The following is a 27807-nucleotide window of genomic DNA, read 5'->3' as shown; positions in this document are numbered from 1 at the left end:
GAGGCGGTTCCGCGCTGAGGGGCGCTCGCGCCGCCTCGCCGGCGCTTCTTTCTCCCCCCCCCCTTCCCCTCCCCGATCCCCCCGGGAAGCGGCTGGCTGCGGGCTGCCTCTCGCTCCCCTCCCCTCCCTTTTAATTTTTATTTTATTTTAGTTTAGTTTAACCCCCCTCCCTCCCTCCCGCGCGGCGGCGGCGGCGGCCCGCCTACCCCTCTCCTCCCCCCCCAGATACCCCCTCACCCTTCCTTCCCCCGTCATGGCGACATGAGGAGCCCGCCGGCCACCGCCGCCGCCGCCGCCCCGGGCATGGGCCCCGCACGGTGCTGAAGCGCCGCGGAGGAGCCCCGGCGCCGCCGCCCCGCCATGGGGTGCTGATGGCCGGGCCCCGCCGGGCACCCCGCCGCCGCGCAGGGGAGGTGAGAGCCGGGAGGGGACGGGGGGATCGGGGGTGTGGGGGGCGTGCGCGGTGCGCGCACGGCATCGCTGTGCAACGCTGTAATTATAAACGCTGTAATTACACACGCGCAAAATAAACGCGCGCAAGGCATCCTGCGAGCGGTGCTTTGTGTGCCCGTGCGGATGCGGTGCCCGTCGGTGCCGGCGCGGGGTCCTCTCCCGCCCCTCCGCCGTGACCCCGTGCCCCATGCAGGGGCTCAGCAGCGCATCTGTGCCCCGGGTGTGACTCTGGTCACAGCGCGACGCACGGGATTTACAGTCATAGAATGTTATGGGGTTGCAATGCACCTTAAAGATCACGTAGTCGCAACCCCTATGCCATGGGCAGGACACCTCCAGGTGACCAGGTTTTTCCAAGCCCCATCCAGCCTGGCTTGGAGCACTTTCAGGGTTGGGGCATCCACGACCTCCCTTGGGCAACCTGTTCTAGTGTCTCACCACCCTCATAGTAAAGAATTTCTTCCGAACATCTAACCTAAATTTCCCCCTCTTTCAATTTGTACCCATTACTCCTTGTCCTATCGCTACAGTACCTGAAGAAGAGTCTCTCTCCAGCTTTCCTGCAGGCCTCCTGGTTTTGGGTTTTGTTCCCTTGTCTTTGTGTATTTCATTTGCAGATGGGCTGCACTCTCTCCCCGCTTCCCTCTTAGCTCTCCCGTCTGCGATGGAAGAAGTTTCCTTGAAGGAAGAGCAGCATTGTGTTCTCTAAATCCATCTCCAGAGGGGTGAACTGAAAGGAGTGAGATTGCCATGGGTTTTTGTGCCTACAGTAGAAAGCAGCCTGACAAAAAAAAATCCTCCTGAAAACTTGTCCATTGAACACAGAAAAACCTGCTCTCCTATCCTCCCCTTTTGACCCTGTAGCGGAGGGAAAAAGGAACAATCCCTCACTTTACCACTCTTAAAAGTAAGGGTGTTAGACGGCAAGCTGATTCAAGCTTGAGTTTAAAAATTATTTCAGCACCAGCCTTTGTCTGCTCCCAGACATTTCTTTCTGTGGTTTGCTGCAACAGCGTGTACATGGCACAGCCCCTTTTTAAGACAGAAGGGTGAGATTTTTTTTTAATTAAATGTTTAAACTGAGCAAGATGCGAGTGGTGCATGACACACTTGGGAAAGGGAAGCATCTCCCCTTTGCCTGCAGGGGTGGCAGCTGTGCCCCCCACCTCTGCCCCACTGTAGGTGCACCTGGAGTCCAGGTCAGGCAAGGTAAGGGTGTCTCTCAAAAATCAAATCATGACATCTTTTCCTTGTCTCGAGGGTTGGATTTTGGATCCCTGCAACTGATTCAGATTTGGTTGTCAAGTAGTTTGGCTGGCTTGTAGGGCAGGGCTCGTTCTCATCAGTGCCTACACAAACCTTGGCATGGGATGTGGGAAGTTGATTTTTGGCTTCTCCCCAGTAGGAACTGAACTTTCACATGGGGGGGGGGTGTGTATATAGATACACACACACTTAATTATCCTTCACCCCCGTGTAGAACTTAGGTACAGTTTGATGTGGCAGAACTGATCTTAGCTGCTGCTTTTACTGTGTCTGTTCAGTATTCTCTGCACTTTATTTGGTCTGGGACCCTCCTTAAAAATACTGATAATGCCTCTGGTGAGAGACTTGCTCTGTTGAGATCCTGTCCACAAAAGGTCCTCCTTGCTGGATGCCAGCCAGGGTCAGGCTTTCCCACTCTTCCATCTTCGGGGTGTCACAGGGCTGCAGCCCGTGCTGGTGAGAGCCCACAGTGAGCAGGAACTGTGGGGCGTTTCTCTGGTCAGGTCTTGGGAGCTGTGTTTCCCTGTCTCCACACCTGTCTTCCAGCTTACAGTAACCCTTTGATGCTGTCAACATTTGTGGGTAAATTAGTTGTCCTCAGGTTATTTTCAGGTGAATCCAGTAATATGTACATACATTGATCAGTTTAATCAGGGGTCTGTCCAAGTGCGAGGCTGTTCAATGCCGCTGTCTTTGCTCGTGTCACTGCCCTGGGAGAAGCTTTTTGGTGGACCTAGTGTTCAGAGCTTTTTACAGCTTTGAGCATCTCCCCTGTAATTACAGTCTCTTTCATTTTCCATCCTCAGCTTTTCTGTGCTCACCTGCCTCTTAGTGTTCTTCGTGCACGGACTGAAATGAGACCTCCAGCAGCGTCCCTGTGGTGGAAGGCACCTTCCCTCAGGGCCTGCTGGAAGATGCTTTCCCTTGCACACCTGCAGCCATCCAGTGGTTAAAGCAGTAATTAGTCTTGACCTCATGCTGAACTGGCTTTTTGGGAACACTTATATTCACGGGTCTAATCTTTGTGTTTTTATGAGGCACATTTTATATTTAGGAAATAAAGTTCAGCATCACGCTGATGTAAATGATCCATTTGAACTGGGCGATGGAAGGGAGAGATAAAACATCTGCAGTTTATTTCATACTGAGAGATTTTTTATAAGTCAGGCAGGACCAGTGGCCTCAGGAAAACTAGACATGGTATTTTGACTGCCAAATGGTAACCCTTAGGACTCGATTACCTGAGCATGGACCAAACCTTGAGTGAAGAAGACACGCACCTCCAGATGGAGTGAAACACGGCTGTGGGATCTGTATTCCTCCCCTGCAATAGGTACAATCTGGGCTGAGAACTAGCTTGCCCAGGAACCTGCCTGTATATGCCTTTTTGCCTTTGCTCCCATGACTTTGTGGGGCCCAAGGAGGTCCTGACCAAAGAACTGGTCACCAGCACACTCCAATAAAGCACCAGGGAAGCCAGGCTGGTCATCAAGGAGGTGGATTTCAAGGGGGATTCTACTTCACTGAGAATAGTTTCTTTGAGAACACAGCACAATAACAGCTGTTTTCAAAAGCCAGAAAAGCACAGTGAAGTCATTGAGATGGAAGGAAATCTCAGGTGCCTCCAGTCTCTGTACGAAGCAGATGTGGTCTGACATTTTCCCTTCCTGTGTGTTTGCTGACTGCAAATATTATCAACACTCATTTACTAACCACAGTGGGTATTTGCACTTGCTGTGCCATAAACTCCTCTAAAAGCTCACTCATAAATAACGTGTTACTGCAGATACTCCATATTGCTCATCAGCCCAGACACCAAACATCTTTACCAGGATGATGGGCGCTGCTGGATGAATCCATCTGCCAGAGGCTTTTGTACCTTTCTGGTGGTTTTTCACCGCACACAGCAAGATCCTGTTTCTTGGCTGGGGTGGCTTGACTACAGTGGTCTGCTGGACAAGAACTTGGCTCCTAAAAACTTCAACCTTTACCCTTTCCTAATAATTTTGACTGTAAATCTTGGGGCTGTTGGCATGCTCCTAACTGCAGCCATACAGCTGAACCATCAAACTAAGCTTAGTCTCCGTTTGTGAGAGCTCTGCGAGTGTGTCCGTGCATGCAGTGACAGGAGCAAAGTGGGATTCACACAACTCAGCGGTGGAAGCAGCAGCAGGAGCACTCCAGCTGCTGTTACAGACTGCCTCAGACACTCTGCTTCCTTCCTCTTTATCTGTACCCCCGCCTCTCAGAGCTCCCATGTCTGGGTTTATTTTATTTTAGGCTCGGGACTGGCTTTAGGTTGTCCGGAGCTGTGGCTATATCAAGACTGTCGTAGGACAGGCAAGACGAACGCGCAGGGAAGAGCCAGGACTGTGCCCGTGCCGTGCTATTTTTGCGGACAATTGGAATTACGTCCTTTTCTGTATTGTCTCAACAAGACGCTAATTAGTCAGCAAGCTCAAGCTCCTGGAGGATAATTAAGCTTTATAAGAGCAACCCTCTTTGGTTGATGAGAAAGAGGAGACAGTACCCTCAGAGCACAAGAATGCTGCTCTGCAGCTACTGTGCTGTACCTCATAATTGATCTATTGTTTCAACAGCAGATAATTCCTCATTTCCTCATAATTACCTCTTTTTACTGCCTCACACTATATCCTGATATTAGCTCTAATCACTAATTTTTCCTGAAGCCAATCAGAATCTACAAAGCAAAGTATTGGCCTTGGTGAGCACTTAACGCTTTCAGACAAAATTTTCTTTTGTTGTTGTCAAGAGGAATCAAGCCACTGTAGTCAGACATTTTTTGGATGTGGGTGTTGAACTGGGTATAAACATGTTTGGTTTTATTGCTGTTCATTGATGTTAATGACTGACTACTGCCAAAAGACAAAAAGAGGTACTGCTGAATCCTGTCTCTGTGTTTTTGCCCACAGAGGCATTGTATTTATTTGGTTTCAGGGGATTATTTTACTCAAAAGGTGGTGCATGATGCTTTAAATTCCAAATGCCTGTTGGCCCTTGCCTGCAGAGAGTTAGTTTTTATGAGCTTGAAAGCCTCTGGCCCTATTTAATGAAATTACTGCTCTCCCTCATACTTGGTGAGCTTGGTTTTCCTCGGAGTGACTTCCTTCAAGTTACTGTTGATTTATACCAAGTTACATTGGTGGTGGGAGAAGTGAATCATGCTCTGCATGTGTTGCTTTTAGAAGACTACCAGTGAGACATTACATAATGCCAGGTTTGGTTTGCTCCTTTGTCTTTTGATTTTAAAGCCTTCCTGCTGCCTGAAGAACAGACGAGCTGCTCTGGGCCCTTAGATCTGGGCTGCTTTGAGCCTTCAGCCCTTGAGATCCTAGAGTGCTTGAGGCTGGAAAGTACCTCTGAAGGTCACCTTGTCTGAGGCCCTTGCTTAAGCAGGGCCACCTAAGACCAGTTGCTCTGTACCAGGTCCAAACATGGAGCCTTTTCAGTGTCTCCAGGGATGCAAACTCCACAGCCTCTCTGAGCAGTCCAGCCAAAGCTCTGTCACCCTCCCAGTAAAGAAATGTCACTGGTTGCCACCCTCTGGATACAGTCATTCAGCCACTTTCCAGTCCACTTCACTGTCTGCTTATCCAGACCCTACTTCCAGCCAGGAGTCTGCCCAGATTGTCCTTGGCCTTCCTCTTGCTTCCCAAGTACTCAAGCCCCTTTAGTCCCTCCCATAGCTTGCCAGACGCAATTCCAGCTGGGCTTTGGCTTCTGTGTAACCTCATCCCCAGCTGCTTCCCCTATCCCATGGTCACTGCAGCCAAGGCAGCCTCTGACACTCACACGTCCCAACAAGCCCCTCCTTGTAGGAGGGTGGGAGGTCCAGTGGAGCCCCTCTGTCCCGGATCCTCCTGGCTTCCTTGTGCTCTGCCACACTGTTCTGCTTTCACATGCCACAGTCGTTGGGAGTCCCCCACAGGGACCAAGGCACCAGCACCTCCTCTTTCCAGTAGCGCCTGTATCCCTCCACTGCAGCACTCCGAGCTCACAGGAGCCATCGCACCACACCTCTGTATTCTTTCACCTGCACACACCTCGCCTTGCTACCTCCCCACGCTGTGTTCGTAAGCATACATGCTTCAGGGAAGCACCCCAACGTGCTTACCTACCAGAAAGGGTGTGGGGGATTTGTCCATAATGGAACCTCATAGATGTGTCCATGCTTACATGCAAATGCTGAAAGTGACCCCACTTAGGTATCATTTGTTGTTATCTTTTTGATGCCACCTTGTCCTCTCACCCCACATCCTTTGAAACTTATTTTGTAGTTATAAACCTTGAGGTGGGGCAGCTTTCCTTTTAGTGCCAGGAGACACCTGCTTCCACCCTTCCCCTTCTCCCCCAGACACTTCACTTACCGTGATGGTGGAGGTGAGCACTGCCTGCTTCTTTATTGTAGGTGGGACTGAGGCTCTCCAAGCCTGATGAGTCCCAGAGAAAATCCTGTCCATCTGCCATGAAACTCTGATGGTGTGCAGCCTGCTCACTTCCTCCTAAAACTCCTTCACTCAGCACCACAGCTCCTCCAAGACAACCAAACCTTCTGCAGGACCAAGGCCCTGGGCACTCCCTGCAGGAGAAATGGCCCCATGGTGTGCCACCAGCGTGCCTGAGACTGGTTATACTGGAGCAGGGCTGCCAGAATCCCCCTTCACAGCAACGCCGATCCACATCAGCTCTGGCAGAAGGTGGTGCTGCCTCAGCTGCCTCTTATATAGACTTTGCCCAGGTGCTGCTGAGTGGGTGCTCGGCTCTCCCTAAGTCAAGGGGCAGCTGGTGATGCTCCTTGGAAACTGCTGGGGTTCCCTCAGCCCCCTGGCTTGGTGGCTCAGCAACAGCAACACCCTCAAGGTCCTCACAGTTTCACAGGTGTTCCTCAGTAGTCCTGGACCTTGACCCCAAAAGATCCTGAGAGTCCCAGAGTGGAACCCAGAGGCTGGCGTGCAAACCAGGGTCAGTTGTTTCTGGGAGCTGCTCGTCCCTTTGCCAGTGGTGTACAGGGAATTTGTACAGGGCTCAGCCATTGCTGTCTTGGATTTACCTGTCACTTACATTGGAAAAAGCATAAAAACAGTGAGGGTTGTTTCAGCAGATGCTCGTTTCTCTGCTTTATTCTGCCTGGTGCTTCAGTTCTGAACAAGAAGATGGCACCATCTTTTTGTCATGTGACCACTGTGATTATCCCAGGTGAGGGCTGACTGTCCTCGACATGACACCCCAGTGCACACAATAAAGGCTCACATTACTCACCTGTGCCTGAGCCTTGGGATCTGCTGCCAAAAAATAGCAGAGCCCATTCCTACTGAAATCCATCCCGTGGCTGATTTTTATAAATGTTGTGAGGAGTTTACATCCTCCACTGATTTTTAGCTTCAAATAAACCAAAATCTCAGAGCAGAACTCATGAAAATATATTGAGTTTCATCTCCTCTTTGTATCAACACATACGTTCTGCAGCTGGAGCTGTTCTCCTAGGGCTGAATCCTGAATTTCCGTTTTATCCACAGTTTGCTTGGTGTGTTGCTGCCGCAGCAGGGACAGGAGCTGTGATTAAAACAGCCTGTTTGCACCACTCCGAAGCTGTGGCGTGGAATATTTAAGCCGTTACTGACCAAAGGCCTTTCTGGGCAAAGGCTGCTTGGGCGGACTCATCTTGGCAGTTGCCAGACAAAAAAGAAATGCAAACCTCCACCTCCTCCTCCTCCTCTGGCAGTTCCTACCAGAGCCACTAGAACAGGCAGTGGGGCAGGCATGGGTCTGGAAGCACGCCCATCTCACCAGGAGAGAAGAATGGTGACATTGTCTGAAAGTTCAGTCAGGAGTTCATCTTCTACCTTGTTTTTTAAAAGTCCCTACTTTGAAAAATACCGTTTAGGTTTCCTGTAAACAGCAAACCCCTGGTGTCAGTCACAAGGCTGGGGGAATGAAGGATAGCAGAGATCTCTTAGAACTGGTCCGGTTTATGGAGCAGCCCTTTTCCAGAGAGCCCCTCCTTCCTAGCTGCTAAATGGACCCTGGGATTTCTGTTTCAAAACAGACATAAAAACTCCTCCCTTCCCTCCCATCAAAACACTGCTCTGCATTCCCTTTTCAACCCATGGCTTTAGCTGGCAGGTTCCTTTAAAATGTTTGGAAAAATTCATCTGTTTGGAAAACCGGCACCAAAATGAGGTCAGCTTTATTTGCACTCCCAGGAAAAATCTGGTTGGAGGAAAAGAAGTGGCGAGCGAGCGTGTGATGAGCCCACCTGAAGGAGGCTGCCAAAATACCTCACAGAGTTGCCTTTGTGGCAGGTTGTGGGAGGCAGCTCGGGTGAGTCACACAGACAAGTGGAAAGGGCCCTCTTCCTCTCCCAGCCTCCAGAAAATTGCTTCTTTCCCAATTCGGGCTTAGCCACGGCTCAAACGTGCTGCTGGTTAAAGGTGTGAGATCACCCACAGCCCCCTAGGTCTGACACGAACACACTTCTCATGGGGAAAACTCTTACTGTACTTTGTATGTGACCATACTTTGTATTCTTACTGTGTTTGTATCTGCTTCAAACCGACTTGCTTCCTTAGGTGTTAACATTTGAAATTACATTCCCGAACCTACTTTTCCCAGCCATTTAGCTTGCAAAATTTTTATTGTCTCACAATAGTACTGTCAAGCTGTTTCCACTGGCCATTTATTTTGTACAACCCAAACCAGGTGGTTGGAACCCACACTGGTCATCTGCTCATTTATTGCTGTCACATCAGGCTGTGCTTTGGGATTTCCCTCTGCCCAGCACAGAGTTCCAGACTGCTTCTCTGCTGGGGGGTAAGGAAAGAGTTAAGCTGAGAGAAAGCCCCAGGTACTAAAATTAACATCCATCCCAGCCCCCGCCCACAGCTTTGAAATTTCTAATCACAACTTGCAGTTAGACATTCCTGCTAGCAGTAGGCTTGGATCCTTTGAAATCACAGATGGCTGGCTGGAGCTGCGAGGAATTCAGTCTCTTCCTCTCTTCCTTCTGCTTCGCCTTCCCCCCACTGCCCAGAAGAATCTGTTTGAAGGTCATCTGTGAGGTTTTATTATTGCTTGCTAAAGCTGAAGCAGATCTGGCTGCTGGTCCCTGATAATACTTAATGAGGCCTGCAGAAATTGGTGTGGTGGTTCAGCTCTACTGGAATTGCCCCCCTTCTTCAGAATACCCACCTGGTTTGATGTGCAAAACAAAGGCAGTGGGGTTTGGGCTGTCTCTAGTCCTAGAACTCTTGTTAATTGTTTACAAAACAAGCTGTGTTAAAAAAGCAAACAAACAACCCCCCCCATAGCAAACAGAAAACAAGTCGCAATCGAAACCAAAGAGGTTTTTGTTACTGCCCTGAATTATTTCAGTGATCCTGTTTATAGTGCAGTTGTATCAGGACAGTTAAATTGCAACTGGAGGCAGGAAAATCAGGAGCTGTGTTAGGAGCTTGTCCTGCTAGTGGATAGTACCTTCCTGGAACAGCATCTTTTGTGTGCAGGGGGCACTTTTTATAGTCACTGCAAGTGATTACAAGGCTTGGAAAAAACCCAACTCCTCTATTTTGCATCCTACACGAATGCACCCCCCAAACCATGAAGTGTTTCTGGCCAGGGAGTCGTCTGCCCCAATTCCTGCAGAAACTGCTTTTGGAAACTGTAGCCTGCAGCACTTTGCAGCCTAAAATCTCTCCAGGGAAACTGAAAAGTATTTCTTTGAGCCAAGGTAGCTATAAACTTGGACCAAAGAGAGATTTTTAGGAGATGAGAAGTCTTTATTTTATGGATCAGCTTGGGGTATTTACCGTGGATAAGCAGGTGATCTTTAATGCCTCTCACAAGTGAAAACCTTGCACCAAGGTTTTCGCTCTAATTTTAGAGCGAGATCTGACTTGCAGCTCCTCACAGGAGATGTCAAAGCCGGTGCCTTGACTGGGATCACTTCTCCTTTATTAACTCCCCATCTATTCTTTAAGAGGTTTCAGTGCAGCCAGTTGACCTTCCAGTGAAGATTAGGAACTTTAGGAACTGTTTGAACAGTGGTTGAAAAACTCCCAAAGTAACCACAGAAGAGAAATAACCCAAACCCAAAAAGCCAGCACCCTAGAGCTAAAGTTTAATTTTAAGTCAGGGAAAGAAGCAGACAGCTGGGGTGAGTTAGTTCATGGTGACTGTCCTGGCTTGGGCAGTTCCTCCAGCTGTGGAGGAACTCAGGCTCAGTTGCAGAAAAACACGGGAAGTTTTTGGCTGGAGCAAGTGTTTGGCGTGGGGGCAGGCTCATCTGCCCTGCTGGCCCTGCTGCTGTCTGAGGGGTGCTGCCACACCGACAGGGACCTGCAGTGCTGGGCTCGCTTTGTGGGCTGCTCAGGTGTTATCATCCTGAGCTGGGCAGAGACAAGAGTCCGTGTACCTCCCTGTGCTGGATTTTGGGAAGCTGTGCCAGCCCTCCTGCTCCTCATCCTCTCAGATGAGGAGCTCTGCCCCGGCTCCCTTGTGTTTTGGGAAGCCTGCATGAAGTCCTGCTGGCGTGTTTTTCCAATGGCACGAATTTATCTGATGGAGAGCTATGTAAATGCAGATGCAAACTGGATTCAGCCCCGGGGTGCTTGGCCATTCGCCTGGCTGTGCTCTCTGTGCTGGAAAACTGTGCACCACTGTTGCTCCAAGGGAAACTTTCAAGCGCGTCATTCCTCTTCTTTTTTCCCTTATAAAGGTTATTGTGCCTCAGCCCTCAATTGAATTACGTCCCTGGTTTACAAAGGAAAGGTTATTTCCCCTCTCTTTTGCCCTTGGCAACTGGAGAGGAGTTGGCAGCAGTGCTCACTAAAAATGCCCCTTGCAGGGCCCTGGGTATGTCAGGGGGCTCCAGGGACGCCCCAAGCTCTCTGCTGGGGCCGCTGACCAGCCCAGGCAGCACAGGGACAACCTCAGAGGGGAGCAGGGTAGCTAAAAGCTCTTTTCTGGTTCCAGAGGCCTGTGAAACCCATTTGTGTTGTAAACATGGTGGGAATGTTTATCAGTCACAACAGAAGAAAATGGCCTGAAACTTTTCCCTGTGTTGTCTGCAGTGATTTGGGGGTTGGCTAATTACTCTGTCTTTCCTGCAAAACCAAGGAAGGACCATCAATATTTCATATTAGGAGACATGGTCGGGCTAAATATAGCTCCTGCTTTTTTCCTGACGAGCGTGGAGTGAGCTGCTCCCAGTCCCCCAGCTCTCAGCACTGGTCCCAGCTTCGGCCTGTGCCATGGGTCTGGTCCTGCTCCTGCCACATTCCACCTGGTGCAGTGCTCAGGCCAACTTTGCCATCTTCTCCAGCTGTGGTCTGAGCCAGTGAGGGATCCAGCCTTTGGGAACCAGTCCAGCCACAGGGAAAACTGTGGCATCTGATGGGAGGATCATGAGATGCTAATGAAGCCCCCAAGGGAAGGAGCTGGAGGTGAGGCTGTGAATGTGCATCCCTGTTTCCCCTTCAGCCCCATTTACAGTGAGTGTCCTCAGGATCAGCCCCAGGTTTAAAAAAGAAATGCAAAATCGCGTAAATGGACGTAAATAAGCTGCTGTGGTTGGAGGTTCTGGAGTTTCGTTTCCCCAGGCAGAGTCTCCCTCTGGGCAAGTGAGGAACTTCTAACAGGGATTTTTCAGCCTGCAGTGGCCATTTGGGGGCTGGTGGGAAGAGACAAACCACAGAGCTTATGGGGTCCTGTTTGGGACTCCTGATTCCAAGGTGTTCAGTCTATGCAGTGACATCTGGAAATCTTGTATAGGGATATGCCAAGCCAGTACAGGCTGCCCCTTGGTCATGGAGCAGCATTTGTTTTATAAAAATCTAAAATAGATGGGGTCCCTGTTCAGGACAGAGGGCCCTGACATTTATTTGCCACTTAAAACATTCTGGGCTCTAGGTGGGACTGGAGTGTGGTACTATACCTGGTGCAGGTTGTGTGAATAAAGAATAATACTTGTTCTCTATCAGTCTTGATCTTTAAGGTTTCCTTTAGCTCTGGGAAAGCACCTTGAAACTTCATTTGCTCAGAGCCGCTTTTGTTATTATTTATAATAATGGATTGTTTTCCCTGTGAATTCTGTTTATTTTCTTGGAGTCGGCACCTTGTTTATTTCCTGTAAATACAGCCCGGACTGTTGTATTCATGTGAAAATGCCTGGTTAGTGTTTGGCCAATATCCACCTTTGGGGGATTGCACAAGACCTCACGCAAAGAACTGAAGTTTCAATAACTTTCCCATGGATTTACCCTTCAGGCCTGAATTGTTTTGCTTAAGTGATTTAATACTGTCAAAAATCTGCAGCCAGAGTCATAGTAGGCAGTCTTAGAACTACCTAAATGACCTTTTCCATCAGATCATCTTCTCCATTTGAGAGCAGGTGATGGCATCCGTTGTCTTTAAAGAAATAAAAAATAAGAACCTTGTCTCTGCTTTGTTTTCCATTTGTAATGGACAAGTTTTTTGACAGGCTGTTAGTGCCGACTGAGGCTGCGCCAGGGCTGGGGGAACAGTTCCATTTCCTGCAGCTTTCCCCTCTGCGCTGCCTTTTACCTGGACAGGCACAGCTCAGTGTTTCACCTGGCTCTCTTTGGTTTTGCAGGTAGCTGTATCCAGCTGGGTGGCAGGTGGATCCAAGGGTTACCATGAAGTTTTCAGGACCCCTGGAGAGCCAGAGGTTGTCTCTCCTTCTGGAGATGGCAATCTCTAGGGAAGCTCAAATGTGGAAAGCACGTGTGCCGAAAATTCAGCCCAATCAGGTAATGTCTGTCTTTCACATCATCCATCCTAGCAGAGGCTGGAGACTGTCCGGGGGGCTCAGTATGGGAGCAGCTGGAGGTGTTCAGGAGCAGTTACCTTTCCTGAGACCTGGGGAATCAGCCTCTGAAGGAAGTGATTCCCTCTTTATCTGAGGGACACACCTGCCTCCAGGGGCGCAGAACACACTGCACAGCACACAGGGTTAGATCTCTGCTGGGCTTGTGAAAGCACACACATACATAGTCTTGATTAAATTGATTTTACAAATTGTGTGGATTATTAGCACCTGTTTCTGCTGGGCACCAACCCTGCAACAGTTCTTAAAAGTAGTTTCATTTTCTTGGAGTAATTCACTAATGACAGCACCAATCTGATGCCTGCTCCAGGAAGAACCCCACTGACTCCAGCCAGACTATTTATGGAGCAGGATGCAAGCTTGTGTCAAGGGAAGCAGAGCCAGGCACTGGCCTGTTCCAGTGAGGAATGTTCTCACAGGACTGGAGGAAAATTCAGGGTGGAAGAGCCCACAGGGGCTCTGTAGTCCAGGCCCCCTCTTGGCTTGTGCCACAGGGAGGTTGCACCAGGCTGCTCATGGCTTCACACAGCGTGAAGTGGGTTTGTGCTCTTTGGGGGAGGCTCTGTCTCGCCTGAGCATTCACAAACACCTGTGCCCTCCACAAAGTTCTGTCTGAAACAAAATGTGAAACGTGAGGATGTTGTCACAGAATTTCTGGCCCTTTGTTGCCGGGTTGGGCTGAAATAACCACACTGAGGGCTCGGATCCAGGCTTGCTGTTGTTGCACCACATGAAACATTCACACAGGTAAGTCAGCTGTTGTCAGAGCTAATCCCTGTCGTGTTTGTTTTCTCCGTCTGGCAAACAAGAAGCTGCTGCTGTGAGGGAGGAGCAAATACATTTTTAGGGGCCTCAGTATTAGTTTTGCTAATCCACATTTCAGTTTCCAAAGGAGTGATCTGGCTGTCAGAGGTGTGGAGTGTGTTGTAGCTGTGGCTGTCTTGAAGCACGTACAGCTTAAGATTCTGGCTTATGGTAAACCAGCCTGTCATTCCCTGCTGGCAGTACTCCTGGGGTGATTATAATGTAGGGAGATAAGATTACAGGATAACAAGATAGGGTAGGGACCAAACCAGATTCATGGGTGAAGATTTCACAGGGATGAGGCACTTGCCTTTCTGCCTTGGTGAAGTTGGTTCTGGTGGCTCAGAAACCACCATCCGCCTCAGGCAGACTTCCCAGCAGTCCCTCCTCTGTGCTTGTCCTTGCTCTTGGAATTTCTACCCCCAAAACGCGTGTCTTGGTGTAACCTTTTTCTTTCTATTTTCTTCCATGTCAGCTCACACACTGGTGTTATCAGTGCTGTGCTACTAAATGTTTTCTAGCAGTAAGGAATCACTAGCTGGGAGTGGAAGCTGCGTGTGTGTGAGTGTGAGATGTAGGAAGGTCAGATGGAGAGGAGAGCATAAACACAGCCGCCTGTTCAGGGGAAATCCAGACTTGGGAGGCCATGGAGCAGCTGAGAACACTCCTGTCTGTAATGACACATTTCCCTCTGTTCCTACAGTTCATGACACCCAACTTGTCCCACTGTCCCATGTCCCCTCAGTGTTCACTTTGGCGACGGCGCAGGCATGGACAATGAGTGTGAATTATCCTATTTTCTGTAGTATCTGGGAGAAGATAACATCAGATTCCCCAATATCCCCTGCTGTCTTCTGAAAACGGCTGCAGCAGCCTAAAACCTCCCTTGCACGACGCTGTTGTTTATTTCCCATGGCATCGGGAAATCTGCATCCTTCGGGGATCAGATCTGGCACCCCGAAGCGTGTGGAACTTTCTGTTCCCTTCTCCAAGGGTGGACCGGCTGCACAGAGGTTTAATGGAACTCACCTGCTTTGCCACTGACAGCGTTGAGTGCGTCTGCAGAAATCAAATGATCTGATTGGAGACCCTAGGGAGGTATTTTTGGGGAGTAAACTTTCTGTTTTGACTCTTCAGGAGACATTTTTAGTTCTGGTGTTTAAAACCGGAACAAACTCAGTTTCTAAATATGTGTCAGTTGAGGTCTTTAGGGGAAGAAAGAAAGCTGTAGTTATAAAAGCAGGAAGACTTTTCATTTTTAGGATGGGGTGCAGATTATGTTGGGGACTTTGTTCCTGGTGATTTAATGTACATGATTCTTCTGTTTTGTCCGTGCTTTTTGTCTAAAAACTCCCGTTTCCCTCCTTTAAATGCAGGTCAGTGTTCTGGGTATGTGCAGCATACCAAAGCCAGAGCTCACAAAGGCTTTTCAGCCTGAAAAAACAGGTGGGCTGAGTCTGGAACCTCCTCCTGCTTCTGAATGGATTCTTTTCCCCTCTGGGGTCCCCCCTCCCGCCATGGGTTATATTACATGCAGGTGACATTCAGAAGTTTTCTTGGGATTAAGGCTTGAGAAATGGAGCCGTAAAGACTGGTCAAAGGTTTATTTTTGCATATTACCACGTAACTTTGTGGCTGACAAGGGCGTGAGCCAAGAGTTTGGGGTTTATTTTTATAGAAAGAAAGTGTCACTTGTGTCATGTCTCCTTTCTTTCCTGTTCTGGCTCACTCTGTCTCCCCACTTGTTCTCTGTACCTCTTGAGGAATTGGGAGAGCTCAGTTTATTTCCAGTCCTAATAAAGGCCACCTGCTCACTGCCCAGGAGCCCACAGGGCCCAGGCAGCAACAGATAGGGGGAAAGAGCAGAACACCTGTCTGGGACAGCAGACGTTAAGGAAAAGATTATCAGCTGAGGTGTTTTCTCTAGATTAGGCAGAAATAAACTAGAGTCATGTTTGAGTTCACAGATAGTATTTATTTTAGGCTGCATATTCCAAAAGTCTCAAGGTATGAGAGAGATCAGCATTCCTAGAGATGATTTGCTCTGTGCTTGCACTCCGGAGCGCCCAAATCATGGCCTCTGGTTTACCTGCCTGGAGCAGGGGTGATACACAGAAAGTACCTCTGCCCCAAGGAGGAACCTTCGCTTTCCACCCAAAGGGACTTTCTCACTTTCAGCCACCAGAGTGTCTCAGTTTTGCTTTTAGTTTCAGTTAACTAAGGATCAGTGACCTCGCTGCTTAATTAATTTTACTGTGCCGCATTTTGTTATTTGTGTTCGGAGGGTGACCCAGGGACAGCTCTGAGGGAGAGGGATAAAGCCTGGTATTTGTGTGGGAAGCTCTTTGCCCTGCATGGAGCAGCAGCAGGGATTGTGGGGGCGGGGGGACCAGTTCTTACTCCTGCTGCCTCTCTCCTAAACCTGGCTGTAACAACCTTTCCTGGTGTTTAAACTCACCTGTCTGTGTGAGGGGATTCTGCCCCCACCGTCCTGCTCCGTTATTTGAAGCTAGGGTCTGAAGTAGACACCCTTTTTGTAGGGTGCCAAAAAGAGCTGGAGACTCCCCTTCTTTACTTTGCTTCCCCAGGTAGTTTTAAGGAGCCAGTTTTATTTTGGAGCCTTCCTTGTGCTGCACATGCACCGAGCTGAGGGTGTTTTGCAGTTGCTCCTTCCTCCCACAGGCACTGTGGGGCTGGGGTTGGTTTAACTGCACATCCCAGCTGTGCTGCGGGTTTGGGTCAAACACCCTTTCCCTTCGCATGGCAAAGACCAGCCCTGCAGGCACTGCTTGTGCAGCTGCTGCTCCTTGTGTTCCAGCCTGCTGGTAAAGCCCACCCCCAGTCTGAAATGGTGCCTTTTGGCGGCCCACGAAGGGCCAGAAGATCCAAGGAGAGGCCTCGGGAGGGCTGGGGAGGAGAGGCAGCACAGAGAGACAGTCTTACCCTTCCCAGCCATGCTGTTTTTAGGAGAAGGCCTCACCTTTTGCTTTGGCAGGCACAGGGAAACAGCGCCCAGCCAGGACAGACACCACTGGGAGCTGTGGAAGCTGCTGCCTCTTTTGGTGGGATTGAGCAGGAACAGGATTTGCCAGGGATGGAAGGGCTGGAGGAGGGGGGTGGTGGTGTTGAAATCCTCCCATGCTTCTGAGGCAGAGCCCTCCCTCCCCAGCAGGAACACCACACATGCCATCTGCACCCCCTCCTCAAGCATTCCCCTTTCTTCCCCCCCTGTAACAGCCAGGTCCCTTCCCACTGTCCCAAACACCTTGAGCAGAGCGTTCAACAACCTCTCCTGGTGTATGGTGTGTTCATTGTGCTCCTGGGCCATCCTGCCCCCAGGGGGCCTCACATTTCACCCTGGAGTTGCATCGATGATTTTAGAAAGAACCAGTGTTTCTTGGAGTGCAGAAAATAGCAGGTACTTTTTATTGAAAATCCAGGCTGTAGCTGAGTAGCAGCTGAGAGCAGAGAGGCCCATTGGAGCAGCAGACAGTGCCCGTGACACCGGGGCACTGCTGGGGCTCAGGGCAGAACACGGGCACTGTTACTGTCCATGGAAGGTACACCTACTTGTTTCAGGGGTGGATGCAGCCTGAAGTATTTATTTTCTATCAGTTCTGGGGTGGTTTTATTCTAAACTCCTGCTGCTTTGCCCTCATGGTGTTGCTGGGGGCAGTTACAGCCCTGCTTTTCACGCTTCTGGACGCATCCTTGCTGATCATGCCCAAAAATCCCCATCGGAGCCAGGCCAGACAGTTCCCTGGTTGATGAGCAAGGCTCTAGGAGAGCTGGAGGTATTTCTCAACTGGGTCACAGGAAAGGATTTTATGTCAATGACTGAGCTGTGCATGTGGTTGAACTGTAGCTGTTGTCCAAACAGATCGATGGGAGAGACACGGGCCAAACACCCAAAGCAAGCACCAAACCCAAACTGCAGGGGAAGCTGTAGCTGCTGCAGCCCTGTTCCCAGTTAACTGAGCCACTGAGAGCTTTGTGTCAGCTGTCTGCGATTTTCTTTATTTTAACGATACTGAGCTAAAAAAATCCCCATAATCTGAAGAAAAAAATAAACCTTCCCTCACAAAATGCCAGCAGGGTCCCTCCACTCTGCTGTTAGCAAGGGGAGTTTTGTTCCAGCTGGGAATTTCTGTACATCCATATGGTTCTGAGGAGGTTAAAAACATAATAAAAAATAATAACTAACTAAATAATACCTTTCTGGGAACTACTCTGGAGCTGAGCCTGCCAGTGCTTGACAAACTACAAGTCACCCATCCTCTTTTCCCCACCGTACAGTGACACTGGAGTGAGGTGTGACATTGCTGTAAGGAAAGTTGTCTTTTCCAGGGCAGGTTTTTGGGATGGGATAAGTAGCTGTGGGGACAAAGTGGTGACTGGGGCTGGCTCCAGGCTCCCCCTTTCCAAAGGAGGTTTTGTTTCTGTGCTGAGTGACTCCTGTGGAGGTAAAACCTTTGGTCCTTTGGGACCTTCTCAGCCCATGTGTAAGAAGAGTCTATTTTTCTCTCCCTCAGGATGTAGCCATTTCTCCAAGGCAGAGGGATGAGGTCATCCAGTGGCTGGCCAAGCTCAAGTACCAGTTCCACCTTTACCCAGAAACGCTCGCCCTGGCCATCAGTCTCTTGGACAGGTTTTTAGCAGCAGTAAAGGTAAATATTTGCAGCTCTGCAGAGGGGAGCGGATTCCCGGCGCTGCCGCACTGTTGTTGGCGTGTGCGGTCCGAGCCGTGTGGCCAGATGGAAGCGCTTCCTTCCCCAGCACTCACCCCTGCCCTGCTCACACGTGTGTGGGCAGCACCTGCTCTGCTCCAGAGCCTGATCCGGGGGTGGGGAGGTTGGGCACGCAGAGACCAGTCCCTGTCTGAGCCTGGGCTGACTCGGGAAGGCAAAGGCAGTGCCCACGAGCCCCGGCTGCAGCCCCAGCCCAGCCCTGGGACACCAGCACCAGGGAAGGGCCCTGCTCACCTCCACAGCTGCCTTCCTCCCATTTGTGCCACCCTGAATTGCTGGGGCACCTGCTAGCAGGAAACCAGCTGGGGAAAAAAACCGAGGAGAGGTTTGGGCCTGGCAAGGGGGCTGGTGCAGGGAAATGGGAAAAAAAATGGGTGAAGAAGATTGAGACACAGGCAATGACTTTTGGGGGAGCAGTTCCCTACCAAGCTGCTCTACAGCCTGATGGACTGCATCTTGCACTGAGGTCCAAGGGGTGGGAAGGAGAAAGGGAAGCAGACACAGGTGGAGGCTGTCCATGTGACAGCTGTGCCCTCCTGCTGTGCTGAACCCAACCGGAATAGATGAGCCCCTTTGAGTTTAAGGCTGTTCCTCCATAGAAAGTGCTTTAAAAAGGGGGAAAACATTTGTGCTCCCTCCAAGTGGGACCTGCTGCCCCTCTGGCCCTGTTAGCTGGGCTGCACTTTGCACCTGCCAAGTAAAAAAACAAACTGTGCTCCAGCCTGGAATGCCTGGCCTGGAGCTGTGAAGTCAGGCTTTGGAAGTTAGTCTCCTACCACATTTGCTCAGTTACATTCCATCCTCACCAATCCGTGCTCTCATCTGCACGTGTCTCACCCCACCACCACTGTGTTGGGTAAGCAATATCCCTTAGGAGATGAGAGCTGGAGGATGTGTTCCCAGCCTGTGCCCTTGCGTTCCCGTGTGAGAGAGTTTGGTAGAACACAAGTGACATCATTCATTAACTCCCCCCTGAAATATTAATAAACATTGATCATGTTTTCATGCAAGCCATGGAAGTTACTCAGAACCCAAAGCAGCTGATTCACTGAAATGCTGAGATGGCAAAGATTTAGATCCCTCAGCAACCAGTGCCCTCAAGTGCAGGTTTTCTTTCAGCAAGTTGGAGCAGCCAGGGAGTCTCTACTGAAAGCACAGGAATACCTGTCCAGAGCCCACTGCATGCTTTGGACAGTGAGTGGGAATGGAGGCTTTGCCTGGATGAGCACTGGGGTTTTGTGCTCCGTCCCCAGTTTTCCTCTCCCATGAAGCTCATTCCTGTGATGCAGCTGAATTCCTGTTTTTTCACCAGGGGCTTCTCTGTGGGATTTTATAATGAACACCACCAGTCCCTTCCCCAGGAGCAGACTTTGGGATTGCTGGGACTGGCTGTTACCCAGAGCCAGCAGTGTTGGTGTATCTCACTGCACAGCACTGGTTAGCTCTCAGCAGGGCCCAGTCCCAGTCCTGCCCTAAGGGAATTCATTCCCTTGGACACCTGAATGCACAAGTGCAGGTTGTGAGTGGAATTCAGGTTCGGCGCAGGATTTTCACTTCCCTTTGCCTTCACCATCTCTGACTGCAGGCAGGAGGCCCAGCTGCCAGGTGCTGTTCATGGCTCTGCAGCTGTGCCAGGCTTTAGGAACAGCCTCTGCCTTTCCCAGCCCCAGCCACTCTGGAAGAGGTGGCCATGGCCAGCAGTTGTTACGTTGACAGTGGAAGTGAAGCCCCTTGTCAAGGTGGTCACATGCACAAATCTCACAAAAAATCCCCCTTTCCCCTCCAAAGTCCACTTAACTTGCCTAAAAACCACCTCCCTGTAGAAGGGACCAGCTCTCCCCCCCTAATCCCTGGGCCACATTTTTGGGAACTGTAGTGTGAAATTACAAGTGGTAATTTCACAAGGGTTTTTTTAAAAGTTTTTCTGAGTTACAGTTCCCCAGGCAAAGACAGTCTTTTCCAATTCCCATTTCCCTTCCCATTCCGTGTCAGACCCACGGCAGCACTCAGAACAGAGCTCTGCTGCAGCAGGTGAAGTGGCTTTTCTGAGAGGGGAGGAGCTCCCCTTAGGATTTTCTCTTTCCCAGTTCTGCTGCAGTACCTAAATCCGAGCTCTTTCCAGTCCCACGCTGCCCACTCCGATCGCGGGGCTGGCAGATCCCTGCCCTGCCTGACGTCACGGAGCAGGGATTTGTGCTTGGCACAGCTTGCCACTGCCAGGGCGTAGTCACAGGTCAGCCTGCACATCCAGAATGAGACGCTGGGGCTCGGGATGCCCCAACAGAAGGATCAGGGCATCATTGCTGCATCACACTGACACAGAGCCCTCTCTGCTCTCCTGTCCTGCAGGCCCGTCCGAAGTACCTGAACTGTATTGCAATCAGCTGCTTCTTCCTTGCTGCAAAGACCATTGAGGAAGATGAGGTAACTCTGTTCTTCCTACCTTGGCATTGTCGGAATATCTGCCCTTCCTGCCCTACCTTTGCCTGCTTGTGGTGGCTGACGCTTGCCAAGACAGGAACGAAGCATTTGGTGTGATTTCTCTAATGCTTTCTGTTGTTTCCTTTTTTGCCTTGGCTTTTGCAGAGGATTCCAGTACTGAAAGTGTTGGCTCGGGATAGCTTTTGTGGTTGTTCTCCAGCTGAAATTCGCAGAATGGAGAAGATCATCCTGGATAAACTGAACTGGGATCTTCACATGGCAACACCACTGGATTTCCTTCATATTGTAAGTAAGGGGCTACCGATGTCCTTTCTGGTGTCTGTCAGTGCAAATAATGTGTCAAGAAGCACCCAGACAAGAATTCTACTTGTAGGGGAGCAAAGACTTTGAAATATACTTGTAATTCCTCTGTACCTGTAGTTTCTGAAAGAAAACGCCTTGCCAGAGAATTTCAGAGGGGACCTATCACTCTTGGAGTGTAATATCCAAAACATGGGTCTGTCCTCTTGGCCTGGTCTGGGGTGTGTTAAAGCCACAGACTCACAGCTCCTGAAAATCATGCCCCTAACTCTTCACTGCCAGTGGTTTTCCTCAAAGCTAAATGCCAGGCAGCAGGGAAACAAGGAGTGCAGCCATGGAGAAAGACCCAAGGGTGGGCTGTGATTGTGGATCCATGCCTGCTGCAGACCTGCACGGCCAAGAGCCAGATCCATGCATGAGAGGAGACCAAGGGAGGTGTCCTGAGCTTCTCTCTGGAATTTTATCCTCGCTCCTCACCTGAGGCGTTTGTCTGGACCCTGAACACCACATGTGCGCTGGAGAGAGAAGGGTGGATGGGAAGGCCTTTTGCAGTGCCCAAGCAGGTCCCACCAGAAAGGCTGGTGGGTTTTCAAGCTTTGGGGGGTTCAACACGGCGGGTTTTTCCCCACGGGGCGGAAGTTGCCTCCAAGGTCAGGCTGGAGGGCCCTTGTGTGTCCAGGCTGTTCCAAAGGTGCGCCATGGCCTGGCCTGCGCCACCAGCTGCCTCCTGTGCTTGTGTCCCGCAGTTCCACGCCGTGGCGGTGTCCAGCAGGCCGCAGCTCCCGGCCCTGCTGCCCACACCGAGCCCCTCGCAGCACGTGGCAGCGCTCACCAAGCAGCTGCTGCACTGCATGGCCTGTTTCCAGCTGCTGCAGTTCAAGGGCTCCATGCTGGCGCTGGCCATCGTCAGCCTGGAGCTGGAGAAGCTGCTCCCCGACTGGCTGGCTCTCATCATCGAGCTGCTCCAGAAGGCACAGGTGAGGAGGGCAGGGCACACGGAGCGGGGAGGGATCGGGGCCACATCCTGCTCGGTGCTCCAGCAATCCAGGCCAGCCGGGGCTCTGGGATTCCTTGCTGCCCATGGCTGCCTGCTGTTCCGCTTATGTGGGGATGGCTGGGTCTCAGCCCAGAGGGACAGCAGTAGGGACAGTGCTGCCAGGTCTCAGTCCTGACCACATCCACTGGGTGATGGGGAGGAGCTACGTGCCATGATATACACAGGCCCTTGCTGCACCAGGGAGAAAACACACCAGGGAAAAATTCAACTTGTTAGCAGCTCTGCTATTCGTTACAGCATACAGGGAGCTTCACAGGTACTGGGAACACACTCCAGCTGCTAAAAACAGGCAGTGAAATCCTTTATTGCCTCACAGTTCTGCCACCTTCCCCCATGATGCCCATGAGGTGCAGGAAGGAGCAGGGGGTGTATCTTCTGAAATCACTGTGGTAGGGGTCCTGTGTCCAGCATGTTGTTGGCAAGTGAGGCAGACAGGGGGTTGGGGCATTGGGAGCCCTCTCCTCACCCTGCCAGTGATCCCACAACAGCGGTACCTCTGCTTGTCTTCCCACTCCAGATGGACAGCTCGCAGCTGATCCACTGCCGGGAGCTCGTGGCACATCACCTTTCCACTCTGCAGCCTTCTCTGCTGCCCAACTCTGTATATGTCTACAGTCCCCTCCAGCAGACCCTGGTGACCTGTAACAGAGGAGTGTTCCACCGCCAGCCCTCCTCTGTCCCAGGGCCGGGTTTCTCCAAGGACAACGGCCGGCCAGAAGCGCCCGTCACAGGTACAGCCGCGCTCTACCCGCACCTGCCCGCCCCCGGCAGCGGCTGCAAGCCAGGCTCCGCCAAGCGCAAGGTGGAAGAGATGGAAGTGGACGACTTCTACGACGGCATCAAGCGCCTCTACAACGAAGACCTGGCTCCGGAGGCAGTGGCCCTGGAGAACATGGGCTCTGTTTGCGGTGCCGACGTCTCGCGGCAGGAGGGCAGCGTGTCCCCTTGCCCGCCTCTGCAGCCGGTGTCTGTCATGTAGCTGCGAGTGCCACCACGGGACCTGGCAGCCCGTGGCCTCAGCGGGGCGAGAAGGGGCCGTACCTTGTCAGGCTGAACTGAAGGGAGCCAAAAGAAAACCAGGAAAAAAAAAAATCCCAACCCTTTTCTGAATTTTATTTCTTGTGCGGCTAATTATAGTTCCACTATTTAAGCACTTAAAAACACAAAAAAGTATAAAAATCTAAAAAAGACCCAAAAACCAAACAAAAAAAGTAGCAAAAACCTGTTCCTTTCTAGTGTTGTCGGTTCCACTGTTTTTCTGCTCCTGTGTGTTGTAACCCATTCTCCACATCCGAGAGCTCACATCAGCCCTGTGGAGCTGTGCCGGGTTTCCCAGCCAATTAATGCCTCTCTGATCCCATTCCCACCTGCTCTCTGCTCCCTTTTCTGCTTCCTCCTCTTTTAGTTCTCAGCCAGTCTCGTGCATGACGTTCTGTCCTGCCCCACCTCCACCACAGCTTTCTTTTGCCCTTCTAAACAGAAAACCTCTTTTGTTCATACTTGGGTGTTTAAATGTGAGAATATTGAAAAACTGGATTTAAACAAGAGATTAGGCAGGAAAAAAACCAAACCAATGCTTGCAAGCTGCCCCCCACTTCAGTAATTCCCACAGGAGTGTGAAGGTGCTCTGTGCCTTGCACAGAGACTTCTCCCAGTTACACCAGTTTGCCTTTCCCTACATAGAAAGCAGTTAATGGGTTTTGTATCACTAGAACCAAAACTATTTTTTTCTTGCTGTGTTGCACTCAGTGTGGATTCTCACCAAGGCTTGGTTCTTCTCCCATCAAGTGTCACCCTTCAATTGTGCAGAGCCTCGTTTTCCCTGCACATTTCCCAGCGCTGCTGGGTGAGGTGCTGGGGTGGCTGCGGACGCCTGAGGTTTGGAACACGTGTCGTTATCAGCCACAGAACCAAAACAAAACACCCCGACCCTCGAGTTTTGTGTTCATGTAACTTCTAACCAAGAGTCAGACCTTTAACGCGTCTCCTCCGTGTGACACCCTGTTCTCAGAACACCCTGTCCCGACTGTAAGCTCTCTCCACAGCCCTGAGGAAGGTATCGTATCCAGAGCCATTGTACTGATGAAAGCCTTCTGGTAGCAATAAAGAAAGTTGTCCTGGATTCCCAGTCTGGTGTTGTGCTTTTCACCCGAGACCTGGATCAGTTTTACCAGAGGCTGCCAGGGAGCTGCTCTGTGCCAGACCCTTGGAAAGGTGACATGAGAGGTGCTGGGCAGCCAGGGAGCCACCCAACGTGAACTCCTTGCCTCTGCAGCAGTTCCAGCTTTAGCCCCAGCTCCGGTGCTCCGTGCTGCTGCCCTTCCAGGCTGAATGCCTGGCTGGGATGCTGCTCCATGCCCCCTGTGCCGGAGCCTCTCCTGCCCTGTGCCTTCCAAGGTGCCATCTTAACTGCAGCAGTCCACCACGACAGCCTTCTCTTGGCTTCCGGCTTCTTCCTGCCATGGCTCAAAAAATCCCCCTCAAGACCACATTTCTCAGCAGGGTGTGTGTCTTCCTTCCCTTCCAGCCCTTCCTGCCATCCTTAGAGTATTTCCAGTCCCTGACCTTCTCATCCCATGACTCAGTTTTCCAAAGCCAGGCTGCTGAGCAGGCTCAGGGTGCCACTAGCACACCTCCAGCAAAGCACCCTGCCGCTGCAGGATATCCCCGGTTCTGGGGCTCACTGCCTCCAGCCCCATGGCATGTTACACATCTTTTCCAGTTAAAATTACACTGGCTTCTCCCCCTCCCCATGCTCCTTCTCCCCCAGGTTTGAGGGCACGTTTCCCCTTCCCTGCTCGCAGCACCAGCACACAGGCGCTCGCGAGGATCACAGCCTGTTCCCATCACACGCACACAAGGAGAGGAGCTGGCACGGGCGTGGCAACAGGGAGCCTGTGCCAGCTGGCAGCGGCCTGGCTGGCACAGCAGGGAGGGGAGCTGCGCCTCAGGAGAGATTTAGGTGCCGCTGGGGCAGGTTGCTGTCCCAGGTGTGCTGCAGCCATGGCTGTGTGTCGCTCTGGGAAGGTAACTGTGTCCTTGTCGCTATTCCTGCTCCCCAAAGCCAAAGGACAGGACTAGGTCCTACACCGCCCCACACTGGGCATAGCCCTGGCTTGTGCCAGCCTTTGGGGGAGAGCTCTGTCTTCCAAAATGAACCCAATTAACAGCATCACTGTGTCTCTCCCAAAATCGCCCAGAACCCCTCCTGGCCTCCTTGTGCTGCCTGGAGCCAGCCAAGCCACAGTGCCGACTCGGCAAGCCCTGGGAAGCAAACACCTGTAGAGGCAGGACTCAGTCTCTCTCGCTGCAAGGCAGCTTTCCTGCTGCCCAGTCCCAAACAAAGGCATGCCCCAGCCCCGGTGGGCTGCAGAAGGAGACAAACACATTTTATTTCCTTGGTGCTGTGCACAAACCCAGCTCAATTCCCTTGTGCCAGGCAACTCCACCTCAACAAGGCTCAGACACAAAACTCGCCCCTGGTCCAGGTGAGACACCTCTGCAGCGTCCTGCTGTCTGGCTGTCCTGGCACAGGCCCTGGACACTTGTGGGCACCTCTCTGGCTGCGGCACCCGGCAGCATCCGGTGTTTTTGCTCCTCCCTGGAAGCGAGTGCAGCAGCTGTCCCCTCCTGCCCCACCCTGCATGGCCCCCATCACCTTCAGCAGCAGGGTATTTCTATGCTGCTCCCACTGTTGGAACACAGGGCCGTACTGGAGCGCTGCCAGGGCTTCTTGTTTCCCACAGGAAAAGATTCCCTGATGCCCTTGAGTCCTCACATTCACGTGACCTTCCCACAAACTTCACAGCACCCCAGTGCTTCACATCACGGACCTGGCCAAGATGCCAACACAGGATCTGTGCTCCCGTGGGGCCCAGAGCAGTGAAGGCCAGGAGCCCCTCATCTCCCTCAGGAGCACTGGGATAAAACCACTGCATTCACAAACTCAATCATGCTTTTGCTCAGTGCCCAAGCCCAGGGAGCTCCCCAGGGCACAGCAGCCACATCCCAACAGAGCACTGCCGCTTGTTTCCAAGCCTTCAGCTGTAATCCCATCTCACCCTCACACACTGTGCTGCTCCCTGCAGCACCCGGGTTCCCTGAGCCCGATGAGTTGGCTCTCCAGACGTGAGAGCACAGACCCTCTGCAGCAGCCACACAAGGGTTAAGCCCAAAGCATGACTTTTCAACTGGGAGCGGATGAGTGGCTTTCCCAGCTCTGCTGGGGACACCTGGTGACAAATAACCTCTCTGAGCCGCCCCTTCCCCACGCTGACACCTCTTCCCCAACAGCTGCAGCCATGCAGGAAGCAGCTGAAGGTCACGTCGTCATCCCTTCTCCCAGCCCTAGGGTGTGGGAAAGCCCCCACCGGCCTCTGGCAGCTCCGCCCTCGTTCCACAGACACCGCTGGCAGTGTCTGTGCCTTCTGCTCCCTTCTCTCCGCCCCGTATCCACCACCAACGGATTGTGACTGTTTTCCATATGGAGCTGTTCTCCCTGAATTTACCTTTATAAAAAACCTATACCAACCCCAAAAACCTTCTGCTGACACTTTCTACCTCGACAATCTGGGGCAACAAACTCCGGAAGCTTAGTACCTGCTCAGTAAAGAAAGCTACTCCATGTTTTGAGCCCATTCCCTTCGAGCTAAGCGCCCGCTGAGTCTAGCTGCGATGATTTGGGGACTGGCAGGTCGGCACGCACCGCCATCGAGCTTTCTAACAGTCACAAATAAATTTGGGCTGCAGGGGACCTCTAGAGGACATGTGCTGCCACCTCCTGCTCACAGCACGGCTGGCTCCTCCCTCACCTCGGCCTTCCCCTCTCCAAACGGAGCCACCTCACCTGGCAGGCTGCTGCTCCATCCCATTTACCATTAGTGCCCTTCTCTAACTCCGCTATGTCCTTCTGGAGACACGAAGTCCAGAGATGCAAGCAGGACTCAAGGCACCAGCACAGCAAAACTCTACAGAGCTGCAAAATAAAGGCAGTCCGCGTGAGTGTCGGCATTTGGGTTGTGCCCATCTGTTTCTCTTTATATTAAGCTTTTTAAAAATTTCCATTTCGAGTTTAGAAGTAACAACAGCAAAAAAGTGTAAGGACTGAGAGAAGCATAAGGAGAGGATTCCCTCCCTGAAACAGGGTCTCACAGAAGGAGCCATCCAGCAGCTGGGGTGGCTGCTGGGCAAGTAGCCAGCAGGGTACCTGGGCAAGCTGCAGGCTACCACAGCTGCACAGCCCACAGCAAGGCCCTCGGGCCCCCAGCAGTGGTCACTGACACTGCAGACTGGCACAGGTGCCAGACAGACTAAACGGGGCATTTAATGGACAAGGCATGTTCTCAGTCAACAGTGACCACCCTCGTGTGCAGAGAACCCCAGGCCAGGGGGACACTCGCCTGCATGAGGCACAGGGGAGGCTCGAGCACCAGCATGCCCTGAGCCCCAGCAGCCCTTGGCTGCAAGGTCAATCACTATTTTCAGGCTGCATGGTTAACCACTATTTTTTCTGCAAATGCGCAGCTCAAGCCATGGCTTTTTGGTAGGGATGGGTGGCCTGGGGCACATCCTGCAAGTGGTGGTTCCCAGTTAAGACAAACACCCACAGAGTTGTGCAGAGCAAGAGAGGGACGGACACAGCCAAGGTTTAATCCGGCAATGGCCTCAACCCTGCTTTGTGCTCAGAAGGCTGAATTGAACAGGTTTTAGACCTGGCCATCTGGTGGGAGGCACTGAGTACCACCTCAGGCCCCTGCAGCCTCAAGAGCAGGGCAGGCTCTGGTTTTGGTATCACTGCAAATGCTGTCCTAAGCTACACTTCAGGCTGGGCAACAGTCAGCAAGTCCAGCTACATAGCAGGCAAACGGGTACAG

At 51.6% G+C, this 27807-nt stretch overlaps 2 protein-coding genes across 4 annotated transcripts in view; one reads left to right on the top strand and one right to left on the bottom strand.

The window, feature by feature from the left end:
• The window catches only part of SEPTIN11 (septin 11), an 85801-nt gene that overhangs the window by 11320 nt on the left and 46674 nt on the right, over positions 1–27807 (bottom strand). For 2 of the 3 annotated variants that reach the window (XM_069012417.1, XM_069012418.1), the window contains exon 10: positions 23785–26909. The exons of the other annotated variant lie outside the window; for it this stretch is intronic. In XM_069012417.1, the coding sequence (XP_068868518.1) occupies positions 26834–26909 (76 nt within the window). In that variant the 3' untranslated portion in view covers positions 23785–26833. Of the gene's footprint in view, positions 1–23784; positions 26910–27807 lie in introns of those variants that run through there. 3 annotated transcript variants of the gene reach the window in all.
• CCNI (cyclin I) lies at positions 78–24056 on the top strand. Its single transcript, XM_069012423.1, has 7 exons — positions 78–413; positions 12350–12506; positions 17920–18054; positions 20485–20559; positions 20722–20862; positions 21624–21854; positions 22452–24056. Exons 2-7 carry the CDS (start codon positions 12393–12395, stop codon positions 22911–22913), a joined length of 1158 nt encoding a protein of 385 aa, XP_068868524.1. The 5' UTR covers positions 78–413; positions 12350–12392; the 3' UTR covers positions 22914–24056.

Source organism: Aphelocoma coerulescens, chromosome 4, assembly GCF_041296385.1.
Source record: "Aphelocoma coerulescens isolate FSJ_1873_10779 chromosome 4, UR_Acoe_1.0, whole genome shotgun sequence".
Taxonomy (NCBI): Eukaryota; Metazoa; Chordata; class Aves; order Passeriformes; family Corvidae; genus Aphelocoma; species Aphelocoma coerulescens.
This window is presented reverse-complemented; position numbering and strand designations above follow the sequence as displayed.